The sequence below is a fragment of the Lepus europaeus genome, chromosome 16 (genome assembly GCF_033115175.1).
Source record: "Lepus europaeus isolate LE1 chromosome 16, mLepTim1.pri, whole genome shotgun sequence".
Taxonomy (NCBI): domain Eukaryota; kingdom Metazoa; phylum Chordata; class Mammalia; order Lagomorpha; family Leporidae; genus Lepus; species Lepus europaeus.
In genome coordinates this window covers 34,511,171-34,537,986 of record NC_084842.1, presented here as the reverse complement: position 1 = coordinate 34,537,986, position 26,816 = coordinate 34,511,171, and the positions used below count along the sequence as shown (strand labels likewise).

The window sequence follows — 26,816 nt, the reverse complement described above, 5'->3', positions numbered from 1 at the left end:
CGGTTGCCCCTCTTCCAGGCCAGCTCTCTGCTGTGGCCAGGGAGTGCAGTGGAGGATGGCCCAAGTGCTTGGGCCCTGCACCCCATGGGAGACCAGGAGAAGTACCTGGCTCCTACCATCGGAACAGTGCAGTGCGCCAGCCGCAGCGCGCCTACCGCGGCGGCCATTGGAGGGTGAACCAACGGCAAAAAGGAAGACCTTTCTCTCTGTTTCCCTCTACTGTCCACTCTACTTGTTAAAAAAAAAAAATCACAATGTACAGCACATTAAGGACAGAGATCCTACATGATATTTTTTAAAAATTGATTAATTTTCTATGCAATCTCCAATTTAAAACCAAGTTTTTTTTTTTCATTTTCAATTATCTTTATATATGGAAGATCGATTCAGTATATACTAAGTAAGGATTTGATCAGTTTGCACCCACACAGAAACACAAAGTGTAAAAATACTGTTTCTGTACTAGTTATAGCATTACTTCACATTGGACAACACATTAAGGACAGATCCCACATGAGACGAAAGTACACAGTGACTCCTGTTGTTGATTTAACAATTTAACACCCTTGTTTATGGCGTCAGTAATCTCCCTAGGCTCTAGTCATGAGTTGCCAAGGCTATGGTTTTACAAATGATTTTTAAAATTACATCCTATATGCAGCAAAGCAATGCTCTTTTAATTCAACAATGCCCACACTGCCCTTTGTCTTCCATCACCAAGACAACTTAATCCATAATAAATACTAGGATATAAAAAGAAATTATCCTGAAAATGGAACTTCTGACCTAGAATCAAAAAATTGTAATCTTACCTATCAGATCTGTTCATTTTATCTTGTGGCATTTCGGCATCTTGTGATCTAAAATGTCTGCGCATCAGTGCTTTAAAAGTTCCAACATGATTTTGGCAACTCAGCATCTCAGTACAAGGGCCACCTCTTATATCCATTCATGTCTTTTGTAACATTAGTAGCACAGATAAAACCAATATCAGGAATGCTTAAGTACTATCCAATAAAATCAGGGAAAATTAACAATGTCAGATACAAATAAGCTTCATGTGCCCACAAAAGTAAATGCAGGCCGGCGCCGTGGCTCAACAGGCTAATCCTCCGCCTAGTGGCACCAGCACACCAGGTTCTAGTCCCGGTCGGGGTGCGGCCATTGGAGGGTGAACCAACGGCAAAAGGAAGACCTTTCTCTCTGTCTCTCTCTCTCACTGTCCACTCTGCCTGTCAAAAAAAAAAAAAAGTAAATGCAGACTATTAGCTATAAGTGTACTTTCCTTGGGAATAAATAAAGCTAAAAGAAAACTTGTACCATGTAAATTGAATAAAAAAGGGAGCTAGTTTCATTTTTGTACCTGCTGTGTCAGCTCTCTTTCCCCCACAAAGAGAAAAGCAGTAGACTAAAGATTGACTTAAGAAATTTGAAACAGTACTTACAAAGTAACCTTGACCTTAATGGTACCACAGTTTCCCCCTTAATGGCAATACCATTTATGTTCTATACTAAATAGAAATGTTTTAATTAAAATATATAAACAAGCTGATTATAACCTTTATTCATTATCACAAAGTAGATGAATGACAATACCATGTATAATGTATTGTAAAACTTAGCACACCAGATGTAGTTTTACCCAGTTCTAGAATACAGATGACATGCAAATACAATTATAGAAATAACTTTAAAACTGCTTTTTTCACAAAAGTAAAATTTTGAAGGTTTTCATCTCTTGGAGCACCCTCCTGGCTGCTGCAGCAGGAGGTTTCTGACTTAAATAAATTTTCCTTTGCTCATACTAACAAAAAAATTGAAATTTAGAGAAGCAAACAATAATAATTGTAACATTTCTTACATTATATATCTTCAAAACGTTCATGGAAATGCATATTAAAACCTATGCATGAATTTTGCAACAAAATAAACTAATCTTTTAATTCTGTTTTCCATGAACTTGTTGAATTATCCTTATAATTGTAGAAATACTGAGTTTGAAAGCATATAAGGAATTATCTGCATCTCAATACCAGCACTTCCAGGAAAAGTCATGAAGCACAGCTGAAATACACAGGTGGCTTAAGAAGCATGATGTCCAGCAAAAAGATCTAGAGTTGCCTAATTTATGTCTTAAAAACAGTGGAGTTGCTTCTTAAGTATGACAGCTTTACACTTTCCTGGAAAGTATACATGCTCATTTCTGCTCTTGACAGGAATGTCTCTCTTAGTATAATGCAGACTAAGTTCCTAATAGAAAAATGATACTCAGAAGAAATAAGTAAATAAGAGAAAAAAGGGGTGAATTATTTCTTATTGATAGGTATTTTGCATTTTTTGAAGCATGGAAAAAATGGAATATTCTGCATTGCCTGGAGTCATAAAGATTCCAAAAGAATAGCAACCTGCAGTAGTGATGGTTTCTGGTAAGTACAATATATGATATTATGAAATTGCACTCTTTATAAAAAACACACTTGATTATTCCAGTTTTGTATGAGTGATGTTTTATTTTGCCAGCGCCACCAACTATCATAAATATGATTTATAAGCCCATGTTCTTTTGCTGCAATATTTCACCAATAAATAACAAGGCAATAGTATTTTTTTAAATGAGCCACTCATTGCCTTCTAAATGAAAACATCACATGAATTATAACTACAAGACTGTGAATTGCCTCAAGGAAACTTTAAGAATTTAAGAATTAAGGATGTCTATATAATTCTCCCCACATAGTCATATACTTTCTGGGCATTTTTATTTGGTAGATGCAACATCCAGCAACTAAACATTTGAAAGCACTAGTCACCATCACTCTCAGTAACCTTAAATGTTTTTGTTGGGCCTGTTGATGTTTAGTTTAAGAGTATCTCTTTAAAAGACTTAAAACTCTATAATACATTAACTTATTCACAGATTCTTTCTTACCCTGATGCAAATAATAAGTATTATGGTAACTATAAAGTAGGGTACAAGACTTCTTTTATTTTTGCATTTATGTAATATGGAATCTAATTTTTATTGGTGGCAGAGGTCCAGATATTCTCTGAATTTCTAGTTGTATCACTGAGAATATACCATGAAAATGTTATAATTTGTAAGTCTTGGTGTCAGCACATACCACCTACTTTGTAAATTATTTGTTTTTTTGTTTTGTTTTGTTTTGTTTTTTGTTTGTTTTTTTTTTAACAGGCAGAGTGGACAGTGAGAGAGACAGAGAGAAAGGTCTTCCTTTTCCATTGATTCACCCTCCAATGGCCGCCGCGGCCGGCACACCGCGCTGAACCAAAGGCAGGAGCCAGGTGCTTATCCTGGTCTCCCATGGGGTGTAGGGCCCAAGCACTTGGGCCATCCTCCATTGCACTCCGGGCCACAGCAGAGAGCTGGCCTGGAAGAGGGGCAACCGGGACAGAATCCGGCACCCCGACCGGGAGTAGAACCTGGTGTGCCGGCGCCGCAGGCGGAGGATTAGCCTAGTGAGCCGCGGCGCCGGCTATTTGTTTTAAATACTGTAAATTTTAAACTATAAAATGTTGAAGCTGACTATCCAAAACATAAGTTAGTTATATCAGTAAGTTTTAAAATTTTTAACCTATATTTTCCTTAACTAAAAATATAAGAAAATAGTTTCTAAATCAAAATGTATCATTTTGATTTAAATGTATTGCCTTAACTAGTTTTACAAACTTTTCATTACAAAGTCTCTATCCCAGAATACTGCTATTGAAAATTTGCAGTGCTGACTTTGTCCTCATAAATAATGTATATAGAATGTTGTTTGTTTGTTAATGTATCATTATTAATTTCAGTATTATTCGAACAATTGATAATAAAGTGCTACACAAATACAAACATCCAGCTGCAGTGTTTGGTTGTGATTGGAGCCAAAACAACAAGTAAGTATTTTTTCTTGAAGTAATCATCACATTTCAGATATTTTAAATAATCTTAAAGTTTGGTGCTATTCCCATAGATTATACTTGTCACTTTTTTAGGTAACATTTCCCCAACCAGCAAATAAGTAGGGGCTTTATAATTGCCTTTTAATTTTAGCTACTTTTATCCAATGAAATTTTCACATGATTTAGAAATACTGATTTCCTCAACTCTCGTCTGTAAAATGAAGCTAATACCCTCAAGCCTGTCTCTGCCTATTAAATTATTATGCTAAATAGTAGTAAATTTAATTCTTTATAAACAAAATATTTCATTAAATACTGATTTCCTGCTCTCACATTGTACAAAATGATGGCCCTATGTATTTCTTTCAGTAAATATCAAAGAATTTATAACACACTGTTAGATTATAGGAAGAGTGAATTCATGATCAGCAAATCCTCCAGTATTTCCTAGTTCAATGACTGATGTTGTTAACCACATAAATCGGTAAAACTAGTATCTTTTGCCTTTTCTTCTGCAAATTCTAGTTTCTCAATTTCCATTTCTGGTCAACTATCACCTTCTTTCATATTCTTTATCTAAATATTTACTTTTTTTTTGGCAACCATTCCCTTGCCTCTAAGTCAATCACAATTAACTGATTGTTTGTTTATATACCATAAAATCTCAATCATTTCCAGAATTTGCATCCTTTATCACCCTTTCCTCTCTTCCCGTCTTACTGCCCCTGTGTTGCAGTTAAAATGAACATTTGAAATGTAGATCTGAACTTAAATCCTTCATTACTTTCCCAATAAGCTGTAGGATAACACTAAAACTCTTAGCAAGTTCTACAAGGAAGTTCCTATTCAATCTGATTCCTATCCACTTTATTAATCTTTCTTCCAGTCTGCGCCCGCCTTGTTCCTTTCTTCAAGCCACAATGGCTTTTTGCATTCCACCAGCCAGCTGATTGTTACCTCAAGACTTTCACTCATACTGACCCTTTTTATCTAAGATTCTACTACCCACTCCATACCATATACCCTACATGGCTTAGGCTTACATAACTACAACCTAACTTTTGGCTCTCAAATCAAAAGTTACCTCTACAGAAAAGCGGTCCCTGGTCTCTATGGTAGGTAAATTTCCTTGATAACATGCCTTTGGAGCACTTAATTAATGGAACTAATTTTTAATTGTGTAATTGTTTGCATGTTAACTGTTTCAGCTTCTAAAATGTAAGCCCTATGAGATCACCAACTGTGTTCTCTATCATTAGCAGTATATCATTAGCAAAACACTGCATTGCTAACCTTCACTATGCCTTGAAAATAGTAGAAATTAAATAAATATTCTGTAATATACAAATCAATAAAATTATCTCGCATCTGACCAATAAAACAGTTTGACATTTTTATTTCTACCACCTGAGATGAAAATTATATATTAATGCAATATGTTTAGTTGGTTAACAAATTTTTAAATGGAAATGACACTGAAGTCCTTTGTACTTAAAAGTTACTCTTACTACCAAGCACACCAAGTAAATTTAAAAACCTTTTTAGAAGTGTTCTAATTGCACTGCTCATATTCCACTCAGCACTTTTTGTTCAAAAGGTGAGAAAATGAACACTTACGTACATGTGAGCATGGGCTTCCCCACAGAGATAAATACTAGTCTTGAGTGGGCAATGGGCCAAAAGGTTACCCAAAAGGAGGAGAGGTGGAGGAAAGGGGAGAGAGAGAGGGAGTGAGCATTGGAAAGAGCATGGAACTGTTCCTCTGGCTGTGGTCTGTGGCAGAAAAGAGCGCATTCCAGTTGTTGGCCTCCTTTGTGAGGTTGGGAGGTAGTACCTCTCCAGGCGTGAAGCCACCTGGGAATTATACACAGCATTTCACAGGTTTCACATGGAGCTCAATATCCATATTTTCATGGTTGAGCCCCCTTTAGGTCAGGGATGAATCAAATGCATCCTGGGAAAGCGGACTTTTTGATTGACAATTAAGAGGATAGAATTAAATGGGAGCTTGTTAGTTTCACCTCTGCAGACCTAAACTTGCTAGCTGACTCTAACCCACATCCACATGTTTTCCACAAGTTTGACTGGTACTCATAATTTCCTTCCTTTTAGTATTCTTTGTGTGACCACCATTATAGTTTGAGTAGCTGTTCAATTCACTCTTGAAAGAATAAAGAACACAGAGTATTAAAAATCATATTACATTTGCAGAATACCCTTAATTACATCATACAGTGAAAGCATCTCAAGGGAGAAAATCCACCAAAGAGGAATGGAAAACTGCGCTGTGACTTTCTGTCTCATGAGACAGCCTGTGTCTGCAGGGAGTCTTCCCAGCCTTCTTTCACTGGGGAGCATTGCTATCTGTACCCATGCTCCCATGCTACAAAAAAAAAAAAAAAAAAAAAAAAAGTTGGCCAGGTCATGTAATAATAATTCTCTTCCAACTAATTAGCAAAATTTATTATTAGCCATCTGAGAGTTTTCTGAGAACTTGATAGTTCCACAGTATAAAGCCTGAGAAACATTTGAGACACTATGGAGTCAACATTTTGAAAAAGAATATATAAAAATATAAACATTACTTCTGATTTTAAATAAACAGAATACAAAAACAATTCATTAAAATGGAACACTGAGATAATTATCTCTACTAGAATATTTTCTGCAAATGACCACTGTTTTCACATGTTTACGTGTTTTGTCTAACCTCATTAAAAACCTATCTTTAGAAATTAGAGCTATTGTACATTGTAAAATTATTCGTAATAAATAACATCAAGTTTTCTCATGTTAATATTGTTCCATTGGTGGTATTTCAGGGACATGATAGCCACTGGCTGTGAAGACAAAAACGTCCGTGTCTACTATGTAGCCACCAGTTCTGATCAGCCATTGAAAGTATTTAGTGGACATACAGCAAAAGTGTTTCATGTTAAATGGTCTCCTCTAAGGGAGGGAATTCTTTGCAGTGGTTCTGATGATGGGTATGTATCTTTGTATTCTAAATTTTCAGCCATTAAAACCATGAGTTTATATTTTCCTTGAAATGTACATACTTGTAAGACAAAATAATATGGGGAGATATTTTAAATATATACTTAACAAGTAGGCAGTTAACATGTACCTAATTGTAGTGGATCAAAACTATTTAAAGCTTGACCAAAAATCATAAGTATCATTAGTTGTGAGTACAAAACTCAACAGTGTCATGAAAGGAAGGGCAACTGTTTTACTGCCTTCTACAATAAATTAAATTATTTTAATACAAATCACTTTAAGTATGATTTCAACCTTAAAATATTGAAATGCTAGCATATATATAATTAGCACTAAAATTAAGTTATAATATATTTGGATATATAGTCATTACTCGGGATCCATGTAATTGACCTGCAGTACCTGCCACAAAGTAAGTGCTATACAGATAGCTGTTATACTGTATTGTTTAAAGAATATGACAAGGAAAATGTCAGTGCATGTTCACCATAGACACAATTCATTTTTTAAAAATATTTCTGATCTAGTGTTGATTGAATCTGCAAATGAGAAATCCTCAGATATGGAGATCCAATTGTATTTTACTGGGCTAGGATAAGGGTGAATAGAAAGAGTCCTTTTATATAAAACAGAAAGAGTTATCCCTTAAAGATAAAAAAATGTGTTTTATACCATGAATAACTGGTATTTATTATTTTGGTATTGTCTAAGTCTGAGACTAAAAAATTATATTGAAATGTGAAAGTAAAATTAGCATTTGGAAATCATAATTTTATTTTGAGTTAAAATTTTAATTTTAGTAACATTTGTGTTGTATACAACAGTAGATACAATAATTAATTATTATATTTTGTGTTTTTACTTCTTCTGAGATTGATTCTATACTAATCAAGCAAATTACTTACTGGCAAAAACCACTAAGTAATGATTTACTCTATTGGTAATAGCATAAATATGAAATTATTTTTCAAATAATGCCCATAATTATAAATATACTCTCAAGATATGCAAGTAATTTGAGTGTTCTTAAATTATTTTATCTATGTTATTAGTCACACTTTCTCTGATTGTATGTGTTCTGTATACTTCATTTAAGATAACAATTTTTCATATATAAATTGTGAAACTGCATTTACCATCAGTAATAAATGACAAATAAAAAGCAGAAAAGAAAACATATTGGAACAGACAAACTCTAACCTCATTAAATATTGATTTCTACCTGTTACAAAGAGAATATATCATGAAACATAAAATGCTTTTAAATGTACTGAGAAATAAGCATTGGGCTCTATTAAGAATACGTTAATACTTTGGATAAATTATAATTTGAGTTATACACATAATATTCTGTTTTCAGTTCTGTTCGAATCTGGGATTATACTCAAGATGCTTGCATAAATATTCTTAGTGGACACACTGCACCTGTAAGAGGATTAATGTGGAATACTGAGATTCCATATCTGCTAGTATCTGGCAGCTGGGATTATACTATAAAAGTATGGGACACTAGGGAAGGAACTTGTCTGGATACTGTCTATGATCATGGTGCGGATGTATATGGTAAAGTATTTTTCATGTCTTTATTATATTGATATATTGATGCTTATAATTTTTTAAAAAGTCTTTGAAGAGTTTCATTTTAAATAACATATTTCTCATTATGAAATAGGAATACTCATTGGTTTTCTTTGAAGGTTTATTTATTTGAAAGGCAGAGTTACAGAGGCAGAGAGAGGTCTTCCATCTGCTGATTCACTCCCCAAATGGCCGCAATGGCCAGAACTGAGCCAATCTCGAGCCAGGAGCCTTAAGCTTCTTCTAGGTATCCTACGTGGGCACAGGGGCCCAAGGACTTGGACCATCTTCTTCTGCTTTCCCAGACCATAGCAGAGAGCTGGATCAGAAGTGGAGCAGCCAGGACTCAAACTGGCACCCATATGGGATGCCAGCACAGCAAGTGGAGGCTTTACCCACTACAGCATAGCACTGACCCCAGAATATTTATTATTGAGCCATCAAAAGACACAGAGACAATACAAAAAAACAAACAAACAAACAAACAAAAAAACCAGTAGAAATGACCAAAAGATGACTATTGTTAGCACTGTGGTATTTCTCTATTTCTCTCTCCCTCTCTCTCTCACTTTGTCTCTTGCTTCCTCCCTCCCACCCTTCCTCACTTCATCTTTCCCTCTTTCTCGGGATTATATCAATGTTTCTGTGTATACACACACACACACAATGCACACATTCACTTAATGCACATGTGAGGAAGATTCCAAAAGTTCATGGGCAAATGGAAATTTAAAATAATGGGCTTTTTACAGCCCCCTAATTTATAATAGTAGTGCTTGAATTTCCTCTCTTCCCTTATCACTCCAGAAGTAAATTTAAAACAGGAAAAATCAGTAATAGAATAAATAGAACTTAGTTAGCCATTCTCCTGTTCTTGTATATTTAGGGCAATGTTTTGTGTTTGAATATGATATTAATTGATATAATTGAGCTGGTTTTGGAAAATGAATTTACTTGTTATTTGCATATCAGTTTATTCTCATTTGCATTTATATTCACTCTCATTCCCATACCTTGATGAGAAAAAAGTAGACTGATAATGCAAAAATAATTCCTTAGAGAAAGTAACTCTAACACAGCCTATTGAATTTATATGGCTTGTTAACTGAGGCAATGTGAGTCTACATGTATAAGATGGCTTCAGATTGGCGCAGCGGGCCAGTCGTGGCGGCCATTTGGGGGGGTGAACCAACGGAGGGAATATCTTTCTCTCTGTCTCTCTCTTTCCCACTAACTCTGCCTGTCAAAAAAAAAAATAATATCTTATTTTTAATACTTTAAACTGTAAAGTCTCCTATTCTTTATTAATATTATGCATACTTGTTGCTTAAGCAAAAGAAACATAATTTCAATATTTTAATTCAGAGCAATTTGTTTTTTAATGATTAGAGTTATTCAATATTATATTTATATTTACAGAATATGCTAAATAATTTGTTGAATTCTTACATTATTTTTAGCTAAGATATTAATTAATGAAAGTTAAGGTTTACTGTGGAAACTTTTAACTTATTCACATTTCTCTTATAATTAATTCTGTGTAGCTTTATGAGGTGCATACAAATACAAACTATTTTTTAATGTTTTCCCTAAGTAAAATAGGTTTTGGTTTTTTTCCATCAGGTTTAACATGTCATCCATGTCGCCCCTTCACTATGGCCTCTTGCTCCCGTGATTCCACAGTGAGACTCTGGTCATTAACACCTTTAATCACTCCTTTACAAATAAATATTCTGGCAGACAGACCTTGGGAAGAAATTATTGGGAACACTGGTACTGAACATATGCATGGATGAGATTTTATTTTCAAATAATACTTTAAAAGAGTCATTTTCTCACTGAATTATGTCTGTTCTTCAGATAATGCTTTAGAACAAGGCACTCCTCCTCTATTGTGTGGTAAAGTGTCAAGAGATATTAAACAAGAAATAGAAAAACAAAGTGGTAATCATCGAGTGAAAAAACTAAGATGGTTTTCAGAATGTTTATCAGTAAGTATTATAGGAATTAAGCCTAATCATTTTCCCTTTAGCCAAAATGAATCTTTGAAAATATTAAGTTGTCAGATATCTACATGCACCACTCCAATTTAGTGGATCCCTCTTAACATAATCTGTACAGATGAGATCAGCATAAAACCAGAAACAATAAACAGAATAATGTATAGTCATTATTTTGTTATTTTTTCATTTTAAATATACCTGCATTGTACTATTTGTAAAGATGCAAACAGCTGTGAATTTTTTAAATTCACTGTTATATCTTTGGATATTTTATATAATCTTTTTAGCCTCCAGGTGGCAGTGACAACTTATGGAACTTGGTTGCTGTGATAAAAGGAAAAGATGATAGCTTACTTCCTCAGAACTACTGTAAAGGAATAATGCATTTAAAACATCTGACTAAATTTAGAACGGTAAGGAAAGTATGGAAATATGGTATACTCAAAATATGGTATCTCAAGCATTTTTTTTTGCTTTAACACTATGAAAATTAAAAATGATATTACATACACACATACATACAAGAGGAGTCTGCAGAAAGTTCATGAAACTACATATTATGAAAAATCTATGCATGGAGTTCAAAAAATTTTTACACCAAAATAAACATCTTTCTTCCACCAGTTTTTGAAGTACTTTCTTGTGTATTATGAATATATGTGTGATTAATTTGGCAGTCTGAAATAAGTGAACATGGAGGAGATAAGTCTTGGATAAAAATGATCATGAGAACATAAATTATTTGAGAATGTATTATGACATGGTTTTGATAGGTTGACTCTCATGAAATTCTTCAAAAGTCACTGGAACTGCTTGAAATGCTATCTTTACCCTCTTTCTGGATGATAGCGACAAAATGTATTCTGATTTTGATCTTGGAGGACCTAATGAACTATATTCTGAATATGTTTTATTAAAACTGATTATATTGTAACTGAGTGAATTTCAGTACAAAATATTAGTTACCTTATTCATGGGGCAATGTCCAGTATCAACAACAAAACTCATCCTGAGGCCAGAAAGAAGAAATAGTTTATATATTTTCAATGAAATATCAATGGTTAATTATTAGAACATAAAGAGAATTGCACCAGGGATCTGGATTTGATGGCCATATGAAACAGTTATTTTAATAAAGTAAAAGTATTTTCTTTAATAATAAACTGTTGACAATGTAGGAGCCAATTAGAATAAGGTAGTGACTGGGGAGGCTGTATCCTGTTCTCTTTAAAATAGTCTAAGTGTTGTGGTATACAGAAGTCCAGGGCCCAAAAGGTAGTGATGAAGTGATATACAACTGATCAAATAAAATAAATAAAACTAAATTGAAATTAAAATTATTACCTCATTTTATTTTAGTTTATTTATTTACTTAGTTTAGTTTAAAGATTTATTTATTTATTTGAAAGGCAGAATTACAGAGAGGCAGAGGCAGAGAGAAGGAAAGGTCTTCCATACACTGGTTCACTTCCCAAATGGCCGAAACAGCTGAGCTGGGCCGATTGGAAGCCAGGAGCCAGGAGCTTCTTCCAGGTCTCCCACACGGGTTTAGAGGCCTAAGCACTTGGCCCATTTTCCACTGCTTTCCCAGGCCATAGCAAAGAGCTGGATTGGAAAAGGAGCAGCCAAGACTTGAACCAGTGCCCATATAGCATGCCCGCACTACAGGCAATGGCGTTACCCACTATGCCACAGTGCTGGCCTCCAAGAAGTATCAGGTTTTATACAGAAAATATTTTAGTATTGAATTTCTATATTTGGTGCTTTTAAAATATTTATCCATATAGTGTTTTTATGATTATCTGTTACTACTAGGTCTTATGTAACAAAGTTTTTAAATTTGTATTTGGTTTTTACTCAGTCTGAAGCCCAAGAGCTGACAACTGTCAAGATGTCTAAATTTGGTGGTGGTATTGGTGTACCCACTAAAGAGGAAAGATTGAAGGAAGCTGCCGAAATACACTTGCGATTAGGACAAATTCAGAGATACTGCGAACTCATGGTTGAGCTTGGAGAGGTAAAATGCTGTTTAAGTAAAATTAATGAGTTTACAATAGCATTTAATGGATTAAAAATATACTTAATTATAAATTTTAAAATATGAATCTTATTTTTGTTCACGTCTAATTGATTCTCTACAAATTTAATATCAAGTGTAAATTCTAGAATGGTAGTTATTATTAACAGTAGGCTTGAGTGTCAGCATTATTTGGGAACCTATGAGATAGCATTTTCCACCCCAGATCTGCAGAATCAGAACCTCTAGGGATAAACCCAACACTCTGCTTTTTCATAAACCCTCCTGGTGATTTATGTGTATTCTAAAGTTGGAGACCCTCTTTCTTAGACTAGAGCCTTTGATTCTTAAAAACATATCCATCATAGTCAATTTTCTCACATTGAAAACTCCTTGCTAGTGCTATTTGTCATAACTAAATCTTAAACTAGCCTGAAGAGGAGTTTCCATTGAGGATCATCTGATGAAGTATATTGCTTAAGACCCTTCCTGATGTTTTCACAGAGGACTATATCAGCAAAACATACTTCTCAAAAAGTTAAGATTAATCTGTGCTGTTGAAACTTACTGCAGCGACGACCTTTACTAGGTCTGTAGTGACTGGAGTGAAGCGCAGCGGAAAGTGGGAGCTCCTGTTTTGTGAGTCTGGGTGTTTTGTTGGTTACAAGGTTATCTTCAGTTTTTGAAAGTTCAGAATTATAAAATTGGACTTTTTTTCTGCATAAGTAGTTTAGTTCAACACAAATTCTCCCATTCCCTACCATACCAAAACAAAGTTTGGAATAGCATGGCACATTTCATAGTTTATTGAGTTTTGAAAAGCTCTAGGTTAATTTTGTAGTTACAAAGCATCATATAATATACTTGTAAATAATATGAAATAACACCAAGCAATACAGTTACATTAAAATGTATCAAAATTAAATTTCACTCACCTTTTTACTTCCCCATACACTTAGAGACAATGCATTACAACTTGCTCTAAAATAGTAAGTACTATTAAAAACTGTTATTGGAAAGACATTGTAAATTTAAAAGTATTTAGGAACAATGCAACACTGTTACTAATGCAGTAATAATGATTTGATTTAAAAGTTCCTTTTTTAACAGGACATTACTAAACAACTTATCAAAAGTCAAGGAGAAAATGAATAATTTTGGTGTAAAAATGTAATTTTTTCTCTTTCTAAGTTTCATATTTGGGTATTTGTACTTTATACTCTCTTAACTCAAAACTTATCTGAATCAAATGTCTGTCTATTAAATTTAATAGTTATATTGTTAGGAAAGCTCATTTATGGGCTGATGAACTTAATAATTCATAAAACTTTGCTTTCAATTGTTTAGAATTATGGGTATCCTTGTAATTGTTCATAATCACCTCCTTATTTTTTCTAGTTCTGTAAGCTTACTACTATGGAGTTAGAAAAACTTTTAATCCTTTCACTTTTAAGACATTTATGTTAAAAGAACTTGTTGAATTCAAAGTTAATTTAGTGTACATTTTAACTTCATTTATCCATTTTCTACTATATTAGAGAATTTTCCCAAAAACATGTTTTAAGTTATCTTTTAGGTAACATAATTTTAAATATGTAGTATTAAAATTTAACATATTTTCAGTTAATTACTTTTCTACTTATTTCAGTGGAACTTTAGTTTTTTGGAGAGCTTTAATTAAAATGAAATTTTGACTCATCTAGTTCATTTTCAGAATATTTTCTCCTCAGTTCCCTTCTAGCTTTGAATAAAGTGAAACTCATTTTTTCAAATAAATGTCACAGTCACCTTGGATTGAACATGAGCTGCTTCAATAATAGTCAGTCCAGTTTTTTTTTTTTTTTTTTCTTTTTTGACAGGCAGAGTGGACAGTGAGAGAGAGAAACAGAGAGAAAGGTCACCCTCCAATGGCCGCCGTGGCTGGTGCGCTGCGGCCGGCGCATCGCGCCGATCCGATGGCAGGAGCCAGGTGCTTCTCCTGGTCTCCCATGGGGTGCAGGGCCCAAGCACTTGGGCCATCCTCCACTGCACTCCCTGGCCACAGCAGAGAGCTGGCCTGGAAGAGGGGCAACCGGGACAGAATCCGGCACCCAGACCAGGACTAGAACCCGGTGTGCCGACGCCGCAAGGCGGAGGATTAGCCTGTTGAGCCGCGGCGCCGGCCAGTCCAGTTTTTTATAATATGAAGACAAGTATTACCAACTGGAAAAGAAGAAATGGCAATAAATAAAGTTTATAAAAATCAGTAAAGAAAGAATAAAATAGAAACAACCGGCATATATGTTAAATATAAGTAAATGTGAAGTAAGAATTTCAGTGTTATTTTGACAAAGAATATCATAGAATGGATTGTTCTCATATTGCATTAGAAGAGTTAATCTGTGTATTTTTCAAACCTCATATTTGTCTCTATTCCTTCCCTCCCTATCATTTCTCTCCTTCTTACCGCCTGCATCTCTTCCCTTTTTGTTTTCTATTTTTTTTAATATGATGAGGACAGGTTTAAATGTAGTTCATAGGTACAATTCTAAGAATATAATGATACCTCTTTCTATCTCTTTCTCACCCTTTACATTTGGAATTGAATTTTTCTTTTGAATTTTGCATTTATTCTTTTACTTTAAAACATCTTAACATTTATTCTGAATGGAATTCATGAGATAGAAAAATATACATTGAAATCTAAACTTTAAAATTCTATGTTATAAATATAACAAATTGACTTTTAAAAACGAGTTCAGAATTACGCAGTGCAATCAAAACAAATATGCTTCTACTCTTCTTGCTTTCTATCCTAGTGGGACAAAGCCCTGTCCATTGCACCAGGGGTCTCTTTGAAATACTGGAAAAAGCTAATGCAGAGGTAAGGCAGTAAGTGTGTGTATAAATATATGTTTTATAATTACATGTAAAATAGGAACAGTATATAAATGTGATAGTAGTTATTGATATTTCTTACCCATTTTTTGTCTTATATAATAACTAAATTTGTATCCATAGATAGAACAAATGAAATGAATCAATTGTATGTCATTTTGGTGTTCTTATATTTTACATTAATTCTGTTGAAGACAGTAGAAAGCAAATTTCTTCCATATCAGTGGACAAAAAGACATACTATCAAATTATTAACAGGTTATTGTATTGCTATTTAAATAGAAATAATAAAATTTTTAAAAGGTTTTCAGAAGTCCACAGAATATTGCTTTATAAATAATCTCCAAAATGCTCTGTGTAGACACTAACTCCTGCCATTTCCCTCCATGGTTAGAAGGGAGATACTGTTGAAAAAAGAAATATCTGACCAGTGAGGAACATTATTAGGTGTCCTTGTTCTAGAATCCAATACACACACACACAAACACACACGCACGCACATGACTTTTTCACAGATCTGTTAATTTCCAAGGATTGCCTTCACAAATTACCCTACTCTGGATGACTTAAAGCAACACAAATTTACTTTCTCATAGTTTTGGAGGCTAGAATTCTCAATTGGTAGAGTTGGTTCCTGCTGGAGTTTCTGCAAAAGAATCAGTTCCATGCTTCTCTCTTACCTTCTAGCACTTGTTAACCATTCTTGACCTCTTACAGCTTATAGATGCATCCCTCCAATCTCTGCCAGATCTCCACATGTCTATCCTTGTGTGTCTCTGTGCCAAATTTCTTTTTCTTATAATGACACAAGTTAGATGGCATTTAGGACCTACCATAGTCCAGAATAATATGAATAATGTAACTAATTACCTAACCAGAAACCCTATTTCTATGTAAGGGCACATTCATAGGTTCTCTGGGTTAAAGCTTCAATATTCCTTTTGAGGGGACGCATTACAACCTGCAACTTACAACTATTTTAGTCTGTTCTTTCAACAAATACATATTTAGTGCCCCATGTGCTAATCCCTGTGCTATGCCTGTGGAGTACTATTTAGTGAGTAATTACATTGCTTCAGGCATTGAAAAGAGAAATTTTGATTTTTCATGGTTTAGGAGAAAACTAATCAATTACTGCTCACACATGCAGAGAAAGAAAGAGAGAGAAGAGAGGGAGAGACCAAAATCTAAAAGGATTAACACATTTGCTGTGGGAAAGTAGACTGTTCCCTGTCATCTATTCTCCCAATAAGTTAAGTGACAGGCTGTCACTAGCTTGCTGACTGAATACTCTCTGTTCTAAACTCTAGAATCTCGAATACTTCTACGTTCCTGTACCTTTACAGCACACTTGTGAATGCTAATTCTCCCACTGGATCCTTAATAAAATCAAGACAGCAGAGGATATTTATTTCACAAGACATTCTTTCAATCTCACCACAAGCTTTCTTGAATGTCACTTAGGCTAAAAGTATAGTCAGTCTATGGTAATAATTCATAGAATGAAAGTAATAATTATTTTTAATTTTTATAACTATTGACATACTTTTAAAGAGGCTAGTAATATTAATATGCTACTACATTGCTTTTTATGGTAGGTACCTAATGAGTTTAAAATATGGGGTATGCTCAGATATGGTAACAGGGGAAATGTGACCTAAATTAGTGTATTTGAATTGAACTATAAGGGTTACACAGGAGATAACCAAGTAAAGAGGCTAGGAAAGCATTCCAGGCTTACAGAACAGAGTAAAGGAGCTAAGAAGAGGTATCATGGCTGACACAGGTAAGCCTTAGAAGCGGTGAGTGAAAGTGAAAAGATCAATTATGGTTTTACTTATTAGACCCAAATTTTCTTGTGACAGATGTTTAGAAATAAATTGTTTAGAAATAATTTTCAACCTCCTTAGGCATTTGGAACCAGAACCAGGATTGAGACACTATCGATGAATTATTTAGAATGGTCGAATCTATCAAATATAAACCCCAGAGTTGGGAGGAGGCAATTTGGCCTGAGTGAGAGTGAAAAGGTCAGGAGGAGCCAGCATTTTGGCAAAGCAGGTTGTTTGCAATGCAGGCATTCCATACCTATGAGTTCTGGCTACTCTATGAGAACATGCCTCCTGCTAAGTGCTGGGAAAACAGAAGTTGACCAAGTAATTGGGCCACTGCCACCAGTGTGGTAGACCTGATGGAGTTTCTGGTTCCAAGATTTGGTCTTGCCCAGACCTGGCTGTTGGGGGCATTTTGTGAATGAATCAGTAGATGAAGACCTCTCTCTTCCTTTTTGTTCCTCCTTTTCTTCCTCCCCCTCCTCTCCTTCTCCTTCTCCCTCTCTTTCTTCCCCTCTTCCTCTTCCCACCTCTCCTTTCCCCTCCTCCATGCTCTGCCTTTCAAATAAATAAATCTTTTTTGAAAAAGGAAAAACAAGGCAAGAACTAGATGTTTTGGAGGTTTGTACACATGTTAAGCTTGTTTTTCTCCTTTACCCTAAGTTCAAGAATAAGAAACATTAAGGGTCTTAAACAAGGCAGAAAATGACCTGATCAGATTTTCATTTTGGAAGTTTGCACAACCTGACATCTCAGAAACAGATTAGACAAAGTCAATAGCAGATGTGAGGAGACTAATGTAAGGGAAGCTGGAACAGCCAAGTCAAGATATAGTAACAGGATGAAGGTCTTAGGTGGTAATTAGGAAGATGGAGAAAAGTAAGCAAGTTTATTATATTTAAGATTTAAAATTAGCTGAACTTCGTAATAAAAATAAGGATAATATAATTCCAGATTTTTTGTTTGAAAAATGGATAAAGGCTGTGGTATTTACTGAGATTTTGAGGTAATACAAAACAAATAATAACAACAAAAACTTGTGGATTAAGATTATTAGTTGTTGTTGGATATATTGAAATTGGAGTTACTTTGTGATTTTAGTGTCAATGTATAATATATAATCTTGATTCTGTAGCCCAAAGAGAAAAATAGGGGCAACATAGAAGATATTGTTGACCATACTGAGAGCATTTTTTGGCAGGAAGAAGGAGACTGGATCAAAATTAGAATATGTTAAGGGGAAAAGGCGGGCCTGCGCTGTAGCTCACTTGGGGTTAATCTTCCGCCTGTGGCACCAGCATCCCATATGGGCACCAGTTCTAGTCCTGGTTGCTCCTCTTCCAGTCCAGCTCTCTGCTGTGGCCCGGTGTGGTGGAATGAGAAATGTGGTAGAATGAGAAGGCCATGCCAAGATGGCCGCTGGCAAGCAAGCATTAGTTACTCAAGAGTGGCTTCGGAAACCCCCTGGAAAAACCCCTGGGAAACCACCTGGCAACAGAGCCTGCCTGGCAACAGGCTGTGATTGGATGGTTTCAGATACTGCCTGGCAACAGGCTGTGATTGGTTAGGACATAGACCGCCCCTTGACCGGATTGGCTGCCTTGGCTATATAAGCTGTTATACCAACTGAAATGAATGAGTCTGCTGGCTGCTCGCTTCTGGCCTGCTTTCACCCGACTCTCGGAGTCTGAGTGGTGACTCCGCTCCTCCTCTCAGAACAAATCAACCTCAACAGCCCAGGAAGGCAGTGGAAGATGGCCCAAGTGCTTGGGCCCCTGTACACACATGGGAGACCAGGAGGAAGCACCTGGCTCCTGGCTTCGGATCGGCGTAGCTCCAGCTGTAGCGGCCATTTGGGGAGTGAACCAACGGAAGGAAGACCTTTCTCTCTCTCTCTCTCACTGTCTATAACTCTACCTGTCAAATAAAAAAAGGGGCAGGGAAGGCATGGCAGTGTAGGAGACAGAGGGGAACATGGACAACTCTTCCAGCTCTACTACATTTATCCTTGAAAGGCAATACCTCATTTTCTCTACACCTTAGTCCATGTGGTGGCTGAAAAATTGCCTCCTCCCAACTCCTGGGTTTATATTTGATAGATTCAACCATTTTAAATAATTGATTGATGGTCTCTCAGTCCTGGTTCTGGTTCCAAATGCCTAGGGAGGTTGAAAATTATTTCTAATCAATTTATTTCTAAACATCTGTAACAAGAAAATTTGGGTCTAATAGTAAAACCATAATTTGAGGAATATCCTGTGACTCAATGAATTGCAAACTTATAACAGTAAGCTGGGCAAACAACAATAAAACTATCCATTATTAAAAAAAAAAACAAGCAACTGTTCACTATGCCTATCAAAAGACTAGAAATTAAACTCAAGTACAAGCATCAGCATAAACTAAATTTGTCAGCTTTTTTAAAACAAGACTGAAGTTAAACTTTCAAGTAGACTTAAAAGGTTTGTCACTAAAAAAATACCCAGGACTTAGGAAGAGAGACAGATCATCAGTGATGCATACAGAGAGTTAGATACACAGAAACAGACACACGTACTCTTACACAGTCATCAAAATAATGATACTCTTTTTCCTCTCCACCTATCTGGAACATCATCATCTTTTAGATTTTCTTGCTTGGGTACTTACAATATTCTGCATTTTATTATCAATATTAATTTATTGTATCATTCTTTTGTATGGTACTTGAAATACTTGAATTTAGAAGTTTTCCATTATTATGCTCATTGAAACATTAAAAATGTAGTATTCAAAAACTTGATTAATCCAATTATGAGTAGATATCCTATTATACATACCTAATTTAAAACTTATTTTTAGTTAAATAAATTGCCAGTTTTAATAGATAAACTACACTGTTTTTTCACTTTAAATTTTTTTAAATTTTATTTAAGTTATAAAAGTTTTATGTATTTCATATATACAGATTTAGGAATGTAGTGATACTTACCTCTCTACCCTACCTCCCACCTATGCTTCAACCTTTATTTTTCCTCTCGCATTCCCACTCCTTTTTTTAAAGATTTTATTTATTTATTTATTTGAGAGGTAGATTTACAGGCAGTGTTAGGGAGAGACAGAGAGAAAGGTTTTCCATCTGCTGGTTCACTCCCCAAATGGCCACAACAGCTGGAGCTGGGATGATCCAAAGCCAGGAGTTCTACCAGGTCTTCCACATGAGTGCAGGGTCCCAAGCACTTGGACCATCTTGTACTGCTTTCCCAGGCCACAGCTGAGAGCTAGATCAGAAGAGGAGAAGCCAGAACTAGAACCAGTGCCTATATGGGATGCTGGTGCCACAGATGGAGGATTAACCCACTGTGCTGCAGCAGTGGCCCTACATTCCCATTCTTAATTTCTACAAAGATCTATTTTCAATTTACTTAATGATCTTATAGTTAACGCTACATTATGTAAAAGGAAGAGAAGAAAAAAGCACCGTTCCTCAACAGAAGAGACAAGGGCTGTAAACAATCATTAAATATAAAAAATGTCCATTTCACTCCTAAGCATTACATTTTAGTTACTCTACTAGTTACTAAGATTAGGGGAAACATATGATATCTTTTTGAGACTGGCTTACTTCACTAAGCATAATGGTTTTCAGTTGCGTCCATCTTGTTGCAAAAGATGGGATTTCATTTTTTTTTTATAGCTGAGTAGTACTCCAAAATGTATATATACCATAATTTCTTTATCCTGTCAAAGTTGATGGACATCTGGGTTGATTCCATATCCTAGCTGTTGTGAATTGTGCTGCAGTGAACATGGGTGTTCATTTAACTCATTCAGATGCTGATTTCTTTTCGTGTGGATAAAATCTCAGGAGTGGGATGGCTTGATCATATGGTAGGTCTATATTCAGATTTCTGAGGGATCTCTATACTGTCTTCCACAGTGGCTGCACCAGTTTACACTCCCACCAGAGTAGATTAAGGTACCTTTTTACTCACACCCCTGCCAGCAATTGTTTGTTGATTTCTGTATGAGAGCCATTCCAACAGGAGTGAGGTGAAACCTCATTGTGGTTTTGATCTGCATATCCCTGATGGCTAGTTATCCTGAGCATTTTGTTTCAAGTGTCTGTAAGCCATTTGGATTTCCTCTTTTGAAAAATGCTTGTGTAAATCCTTTGCCCATTTCGTAACTGGATTGTTTGTTTTATTGTTGTTGGGTTTCTTGAGCTCTTTATAGATGTTAACTCCTCATCAGTTGTGTAGTTTGCAAATATTTTCTCCCATTCTGTTGGTTACTTCTTCACTGTGCTGAGTGTTTCTTTTGCAGTACAGAAAGTTCTCAGCTTGATATAATCCAATTTGTCAACTTTGGCATTGATTGCGTATGCTTCTGGGGTCTTTTTCAAGAAGTGTCTATGCCAAAGTCTTATAGAATTTCCCCAATGTTCTCTAGTTATTTGGTGGTACTGGGTCATAGATTTAGTGTTTTGATCCATTTTGAGTGGATTTTGGTGTAAGGTGTAAGGCAGGGGTCTAGTTTCATACTTCTGCATGTACAGATCCAGTTTTTCCCAGCACCACTTGCTGAAGAGACTCTCCTTGCTCCAGAGATTGATTTTAGCTCTTTTGTCTAAGATAAGTTGCTTGTAGATGCGTAGATTGATATTTGGAGTTTCTATTCTGTTCCATTGGTCCACAAGTCTATTCTTGTGCCAGCACCAGGCTGTTTTGATAATAATTGCACTGTAGTATGTCTTGAAATCTGGAATTGTGATGTCTCCAAATTTGTTTTTATGATATAAGATTGCTTTAGCTATTCGGGGTCACTTGTGTTTCCATATGAATTTTAGCATCACTTTTTCTAGATCTGTGAAGAATGCCACTGATATTTTGATTGGAATCACATTGAATCTCTAAATTGCTTTTGGTAGTGCGGACATTTTGATGATGCTATTCCAATCCATGAACATGGATGACTTTTCCATTTTTTAATGTATTCTTCCATTTTCTTCTTTAGTGTTTCACAATTTCCATTGCAGAGATCTTTGACATCTTTGGTTAAATTTATTCCAAGGTATTTAATTCTTTTTGGAGCTATTCTGAATGGAACTGATCTTAAACATTCTTTGACAATGCATTGTCTATGTATACAAAGAGTATTGATTTTGATTTTTCTTTGTTGATTTTATATCCTGCCACTTTACCAAATTCTTTTTTGACTTACAATAGTCTCAGTGGAGTCTTTTGCATTCCCTATATATAGAATCGTGTCATCTGCAAATAAGGAAAATTTGATTTCCTCCTTTCCAGTTTGTATCCCTTTAATTTATTTTTCTTGCCTAATGGCTGTGGTTAAATCTTCCAGGGCTGTATTAAATAGCATTGATGAGAGTGGGCATCCTTGCTTGCTTCTGGATCTTCAAGGGAATGCTTCCGGCTTTTTCCCATTCAATAGGATGTTGGCAGTTGGTTTGTCATCAGTTGCCTTGATTGTGTGGAGAAATGTTCATTCTATACCCAATTTGCTTAAAATTTTCATCATGAAAGAATGTTGTATTTTATCAAATGCTTTCTTTTCATATATTGAGATAACTATATGGTTTTTGTTCTTCAGTTTGTTAACGCAATGTATCACATTGATTGATTTGTGAATATTGAACCATCCCTGCATAACAGGGATAAATCCCACTATGGTCCACATGAATGATATTTCTGATGTATTGTTGGATTCGATTAGCTAATATTTTGTTGATGATTTTTGAATTTATGTTCATCAGGGATATTGGTCTATTGTTCTCTTTCTCTGTTGTATCTTTTTCTGTTTTAAGAATTAAATTGATGCAGGCTTCATAGAAGGTGTTTGTGAGGCTTCCCTCCCTTTCAATTGTTGTAAATAGCTTAAGAAGAATTGGAATAGGTTCTTCTTTAAATGTCTGGTAGAATTCAGCAGTGAATCTGTCCGGTCCTGTGCTTTTCTTTGGTGGGAGGGTCATTATTACAGATTCAATTTCTATCTTGGTTATTGGTCTCTTTGGGTTTTCTATGTCTTCATGACTCAATTTTGGTAGATTTTGGTTTCCCAATTTATTGGCATACAGAATTTTATAGTGATTCATAATGATTCTTTTTTTTTTAAAGATTTATTTATTTATTTGAAAGTCAGAGTTACACAGAGAGAGAAGGAGAGGCAGAGAGAGAGAAAGAGGTCTTCCATCCACTGGTTCACTCCCTAGTTGGCTGCAATGGCTGGAGCTGTGCCAATCCGAAGCCGGGAGCCAGGAGCTTCTTCCTGGTCTCCCATGTGGATGCATGGACCCGAGGACTTGGACCATTTTCTGCTGCTTTCCCAGGCCATAGTAGAGAGCTGGATGAAAAGTGGAGCAGCCAAGACTCAAACCTGTGGCTATATGAGATGTTGGCACTGCAGGTGGTGGCTTTACTCACTATGCCACAGCGCCGGCCCCTCATGATGATTCTTTTTATTTTCATAGTATCTGTTAACATTTCTTTTTTCATCTCTGATTTTATTGAATTGAGTCTTCTCATATTTTTCTATTTGTTAGTTGGGCCAATCATGTATCAGTTTTATTTATTTTTTTCAAAATCCAGCTCTTCATTGATCTTCTTTATTTTTTTGTTTCAATTTTGCTTATTTTTTCTCTAATTTTAATTATTTCTATTCTCCTACTAATTTGGGGTTTGATTTGTTGTTGTTTTTCTTGGTTCTTGAGATGCATTGATAGCTCATTTATTTGGTACTTTTCCAGTTTGTTCATGTAGGCACCAATTGCTCTAAACTTCCCTCTTAACACTGCTTTTGCTGTGTCTCATAAGTTTTTATATGATGTATTGTAGTCTTCATTCGTTTCCAGAAATTTTTTTATTTCTCTTTTGATTTCTTCTATTACCCACAGTTTATTCTGGAACACGTTGTTCAGTCTCTGTGTATTTATATATGATCTAGAGATTCTTGAATTGTTGATTTCTAGCTTTATTCCATTTTGTTTAGAGAAGATGCACAGAATGATTTTTTTGAGTTTCTTTATGGCCTAACATATGGTCTATCCTAGCTAAATTTATTCACTGATGAGAAGAATGTGTATTCTGCAACTGTGTGATGAAAAGTTTTATAGATATCCGTTAGGTCTATTTGGTTCAAAGTGTCAATTAGCTGTGTTGTTTCTTTGTTGATTTTCTGTATAGTTGATCTTTCCATTAATGAAAGTGAGGTGTTGAATTCCACTGCTAATATTGTTGGTGTCTATGTCTTCCTTTAGATCCATTAACATTTCTTTTAAGTGGTCAGGCACCCTGTATTTGGGTTGTGTAGAAATTTAATACAGTCACATCTTCCTGTTGAATTGATTACTTAATCATTATATTGTGCCCTTCTTCAACTCATTTAACAGCTTTTGTGTTAAAGTCTATTTTGTCTGATTTAGAATAGCAACACCTGCCCTTTTTTTCTTTACATAAGCAAGGAATACCTTTTTCAATTCTTTCACATTCAGTCTTCATGTATCTTTGTTGGTGAAATGTGTTTCTTGTAGGCAGCAAATAGATGGGTCTTGTTTTTTAACCCAGTCACCTAGTCTGTATCTTAATTGGAGAGTTGAGACCATTTACATTCAAGGTGACTATTAATAAGTAACAACTTGGCCCTGTCATTTTTTCTATAAATATTTGTATTGTTTGCTTTGGATTGCCTTTGTACTTTTACTGAGAGATTTTCTGCCCTCACCTTCTTTCATAGTGATGACCATGTTTCTGTGTTTCTTAATGCAGCACATCCTTAAGCATCTTTTGTAGGCTGGATGGGTGATGATATATTCTTTCAAATTCTGTCCCTTCACTCTGCTGGCAACTTAGTGGAACAGCTTCTTCTTCTTCTTCTTCTTCTTCTTCTTCTTCTTCTTCTTCTTCTTCTTCTTCTTTTTTTTTTTTTTTTTTTTTTTGACAGGCAGAGTGGATAGTGAGAGAGAGAAACAGAGAGAAAGGTCTTCCTTTTTACCGTTGGTTCACCCTCCAATGGCCGCTGCGGCCAGCGCATCGTGCTGATCCGAAGCCAGGAGCCAGGTGCTTCTCCTGGTCTCCCATGCGGGTGCAGGGCCCAAGCACTTGGGCCATCCTGCACTGCCTTCCCGGGCCATAGCAGAGAGCTGGCCTGGAAGAGGGGCAACCGGGATAGAATCCAGCACCCCAACTGGGACTAGAACTCGGTGTGCCGGTGCCTCAAGGCAGAGGATTAGCCTGTTAAGCCACGGCGCCAGCGGAACAGCTTCTAAAAGGCTTTGCATGCTTGCTGCTTTAAGCTGCTTTTCTTTTTTCTTCCCTTTAGTGATTACAATAGTTATACTGAAAAGAAAAATACAACATGTGCCCTTTCAAATTCCAAAAGCACTGTAAGGATATTTATCTTACCAGTGTCTATTAAATTGGAATTAAATTAGGAAATATTTTGGCAGTGAAAATTTTTCAAGAGATAATTAACTTTTCAGTTATGATAAATGGATGTGATTGGTTGCCATTTGTGTTCTTTTGCAGAACTCTGATAAGAAAAGTGTTCAATTTGTATTTAAGCAAACAGTGAAGAACATTTGCAATCAACTAAAAATTTGTCTATTGAATTAGGGCTGAAAATTACTGTTACAGAGTGTTGCAGTATGTATGTTTCAGGACTAGGGTTCCCTCATGGAGTACAGTATGTTAATATTTACCAATATAATTCATCTGTTAATGGTTTTTGAAAAACTTCTATTTCAAATTATTTGAATAGTCTTTGTATTTTCATTTAACCTATATGACTAATTTTTTTTCTGAGGATAGCAGTTTGGTTTTTGAGTTGTTTTTATCAATATAAGAAAAAGTGCATTTTTTAAAGTATCTTCAAATTGAATCTTTTATGCACCAAAGTTGGTTTTGAAAAGGAAAATAAAGGCCGGCACCGCAGCTCACTAGGCTAATCCACCTTGCGGTGCCGGCACACCAGGTTCTAGTCCCGGTCGGGGCGCCGGATTCTGTCCCAGTTGCCCCTCTTCCAGGCCAGCTCTCTGCTGTGGCCTGGGAGTGCAGTGGAGGATGGCCCAGGTCCTTGGGCCCTGCACCCGCATGGGAGACCAGGAGAAGCACCTGGCTCCTGGCTTCGGATCAGCACGGTGCGCCGACCGCAGCGCGCCGGCCGTGGCGGCCATTGGAGGGTGAACCAACGGCAAAGGAAGACCTTTCTCTCTATCTCTCTCTCTCACTGTCCACTCTGCCTGTCAAAAAATAAAAATAAATAAAAATAAAATAAAAAAGAAAAGGAAAATAAAATCATTTTCTTGCTTGCTAAGCAAGAAGCTATATGGATTTTTGTTTTTTACTTACAGAAATGGAAATATGTGTAACTTGTTAGTATTGTATCAGACAAATGTTGCATAGAGATAATAGAACATTGCTTGTAAATAATTCAGCAGATTTGTAATATATTTTTATATTATGAAATGTATTGTAGATGTTTTTCTAGAGGCATGAAAGTTAAATGTATATATTATGGTAGAAATAATATTGAAGGATATTGTAATTCACTAGTGCTGCCAGAGGAATTGTTAATAAAGCACCTTCTTTAACAATAAATGTCTTTTGCAGA

General features: G+C 35.6%; 1 protein-coding gene across 5 annotated transcripts in view; it reads left to right on the top strand.

The window, feature by feature from the left end:
• WDR17 (WD repeat domain 17) overlaps positions 1-26,816 on the top strand; it is a 91,781-nt gene that overhangs the window by 38,248 nt on the left and 26,717 nt on the right. For 3 of the 5 annotated variants that reach the window (XM_062212870.1, XM_062212867.1, XM_062212869.1), the window contains exons 10-18: positions 2,344-2,426; positions 3,811-3,897; positions 6,726-6,890; positions 8,264-8,466; positions 10,105-10,254; positions 10,342-10,472; positions 10,772-10,897; positions 12,346-12,501; positions 15,300-15,364. In XM_062212870.1, coding sequence (XP_062068854.1) covers positions 2,344-2,426; positions 3,811-3,897; positions 6,726-6,890; positions 8,264-8,466; positions 10,105-10,254; positions 10,342-10,472; positions 10,772-10,897; positions 12,346-12,501; positions 15,300-15,364 — 1,166 coding nt within the window. The remainder of the gene's footprint in view (positions 1-2,343; positions 2,427-3,810; positions 3,898-6,725; positions 6,891-8,263; positions 8,467-10,104; positions 10,255-10,341; positions 10,473-10,771; positions 10,898-12,345; positions 12,502-15,299; positions 15,365-26,816) is intronic. The other 2 variants (XM_062212872.1, XM_062212871.1) reach the window with 1 other exon arrangement.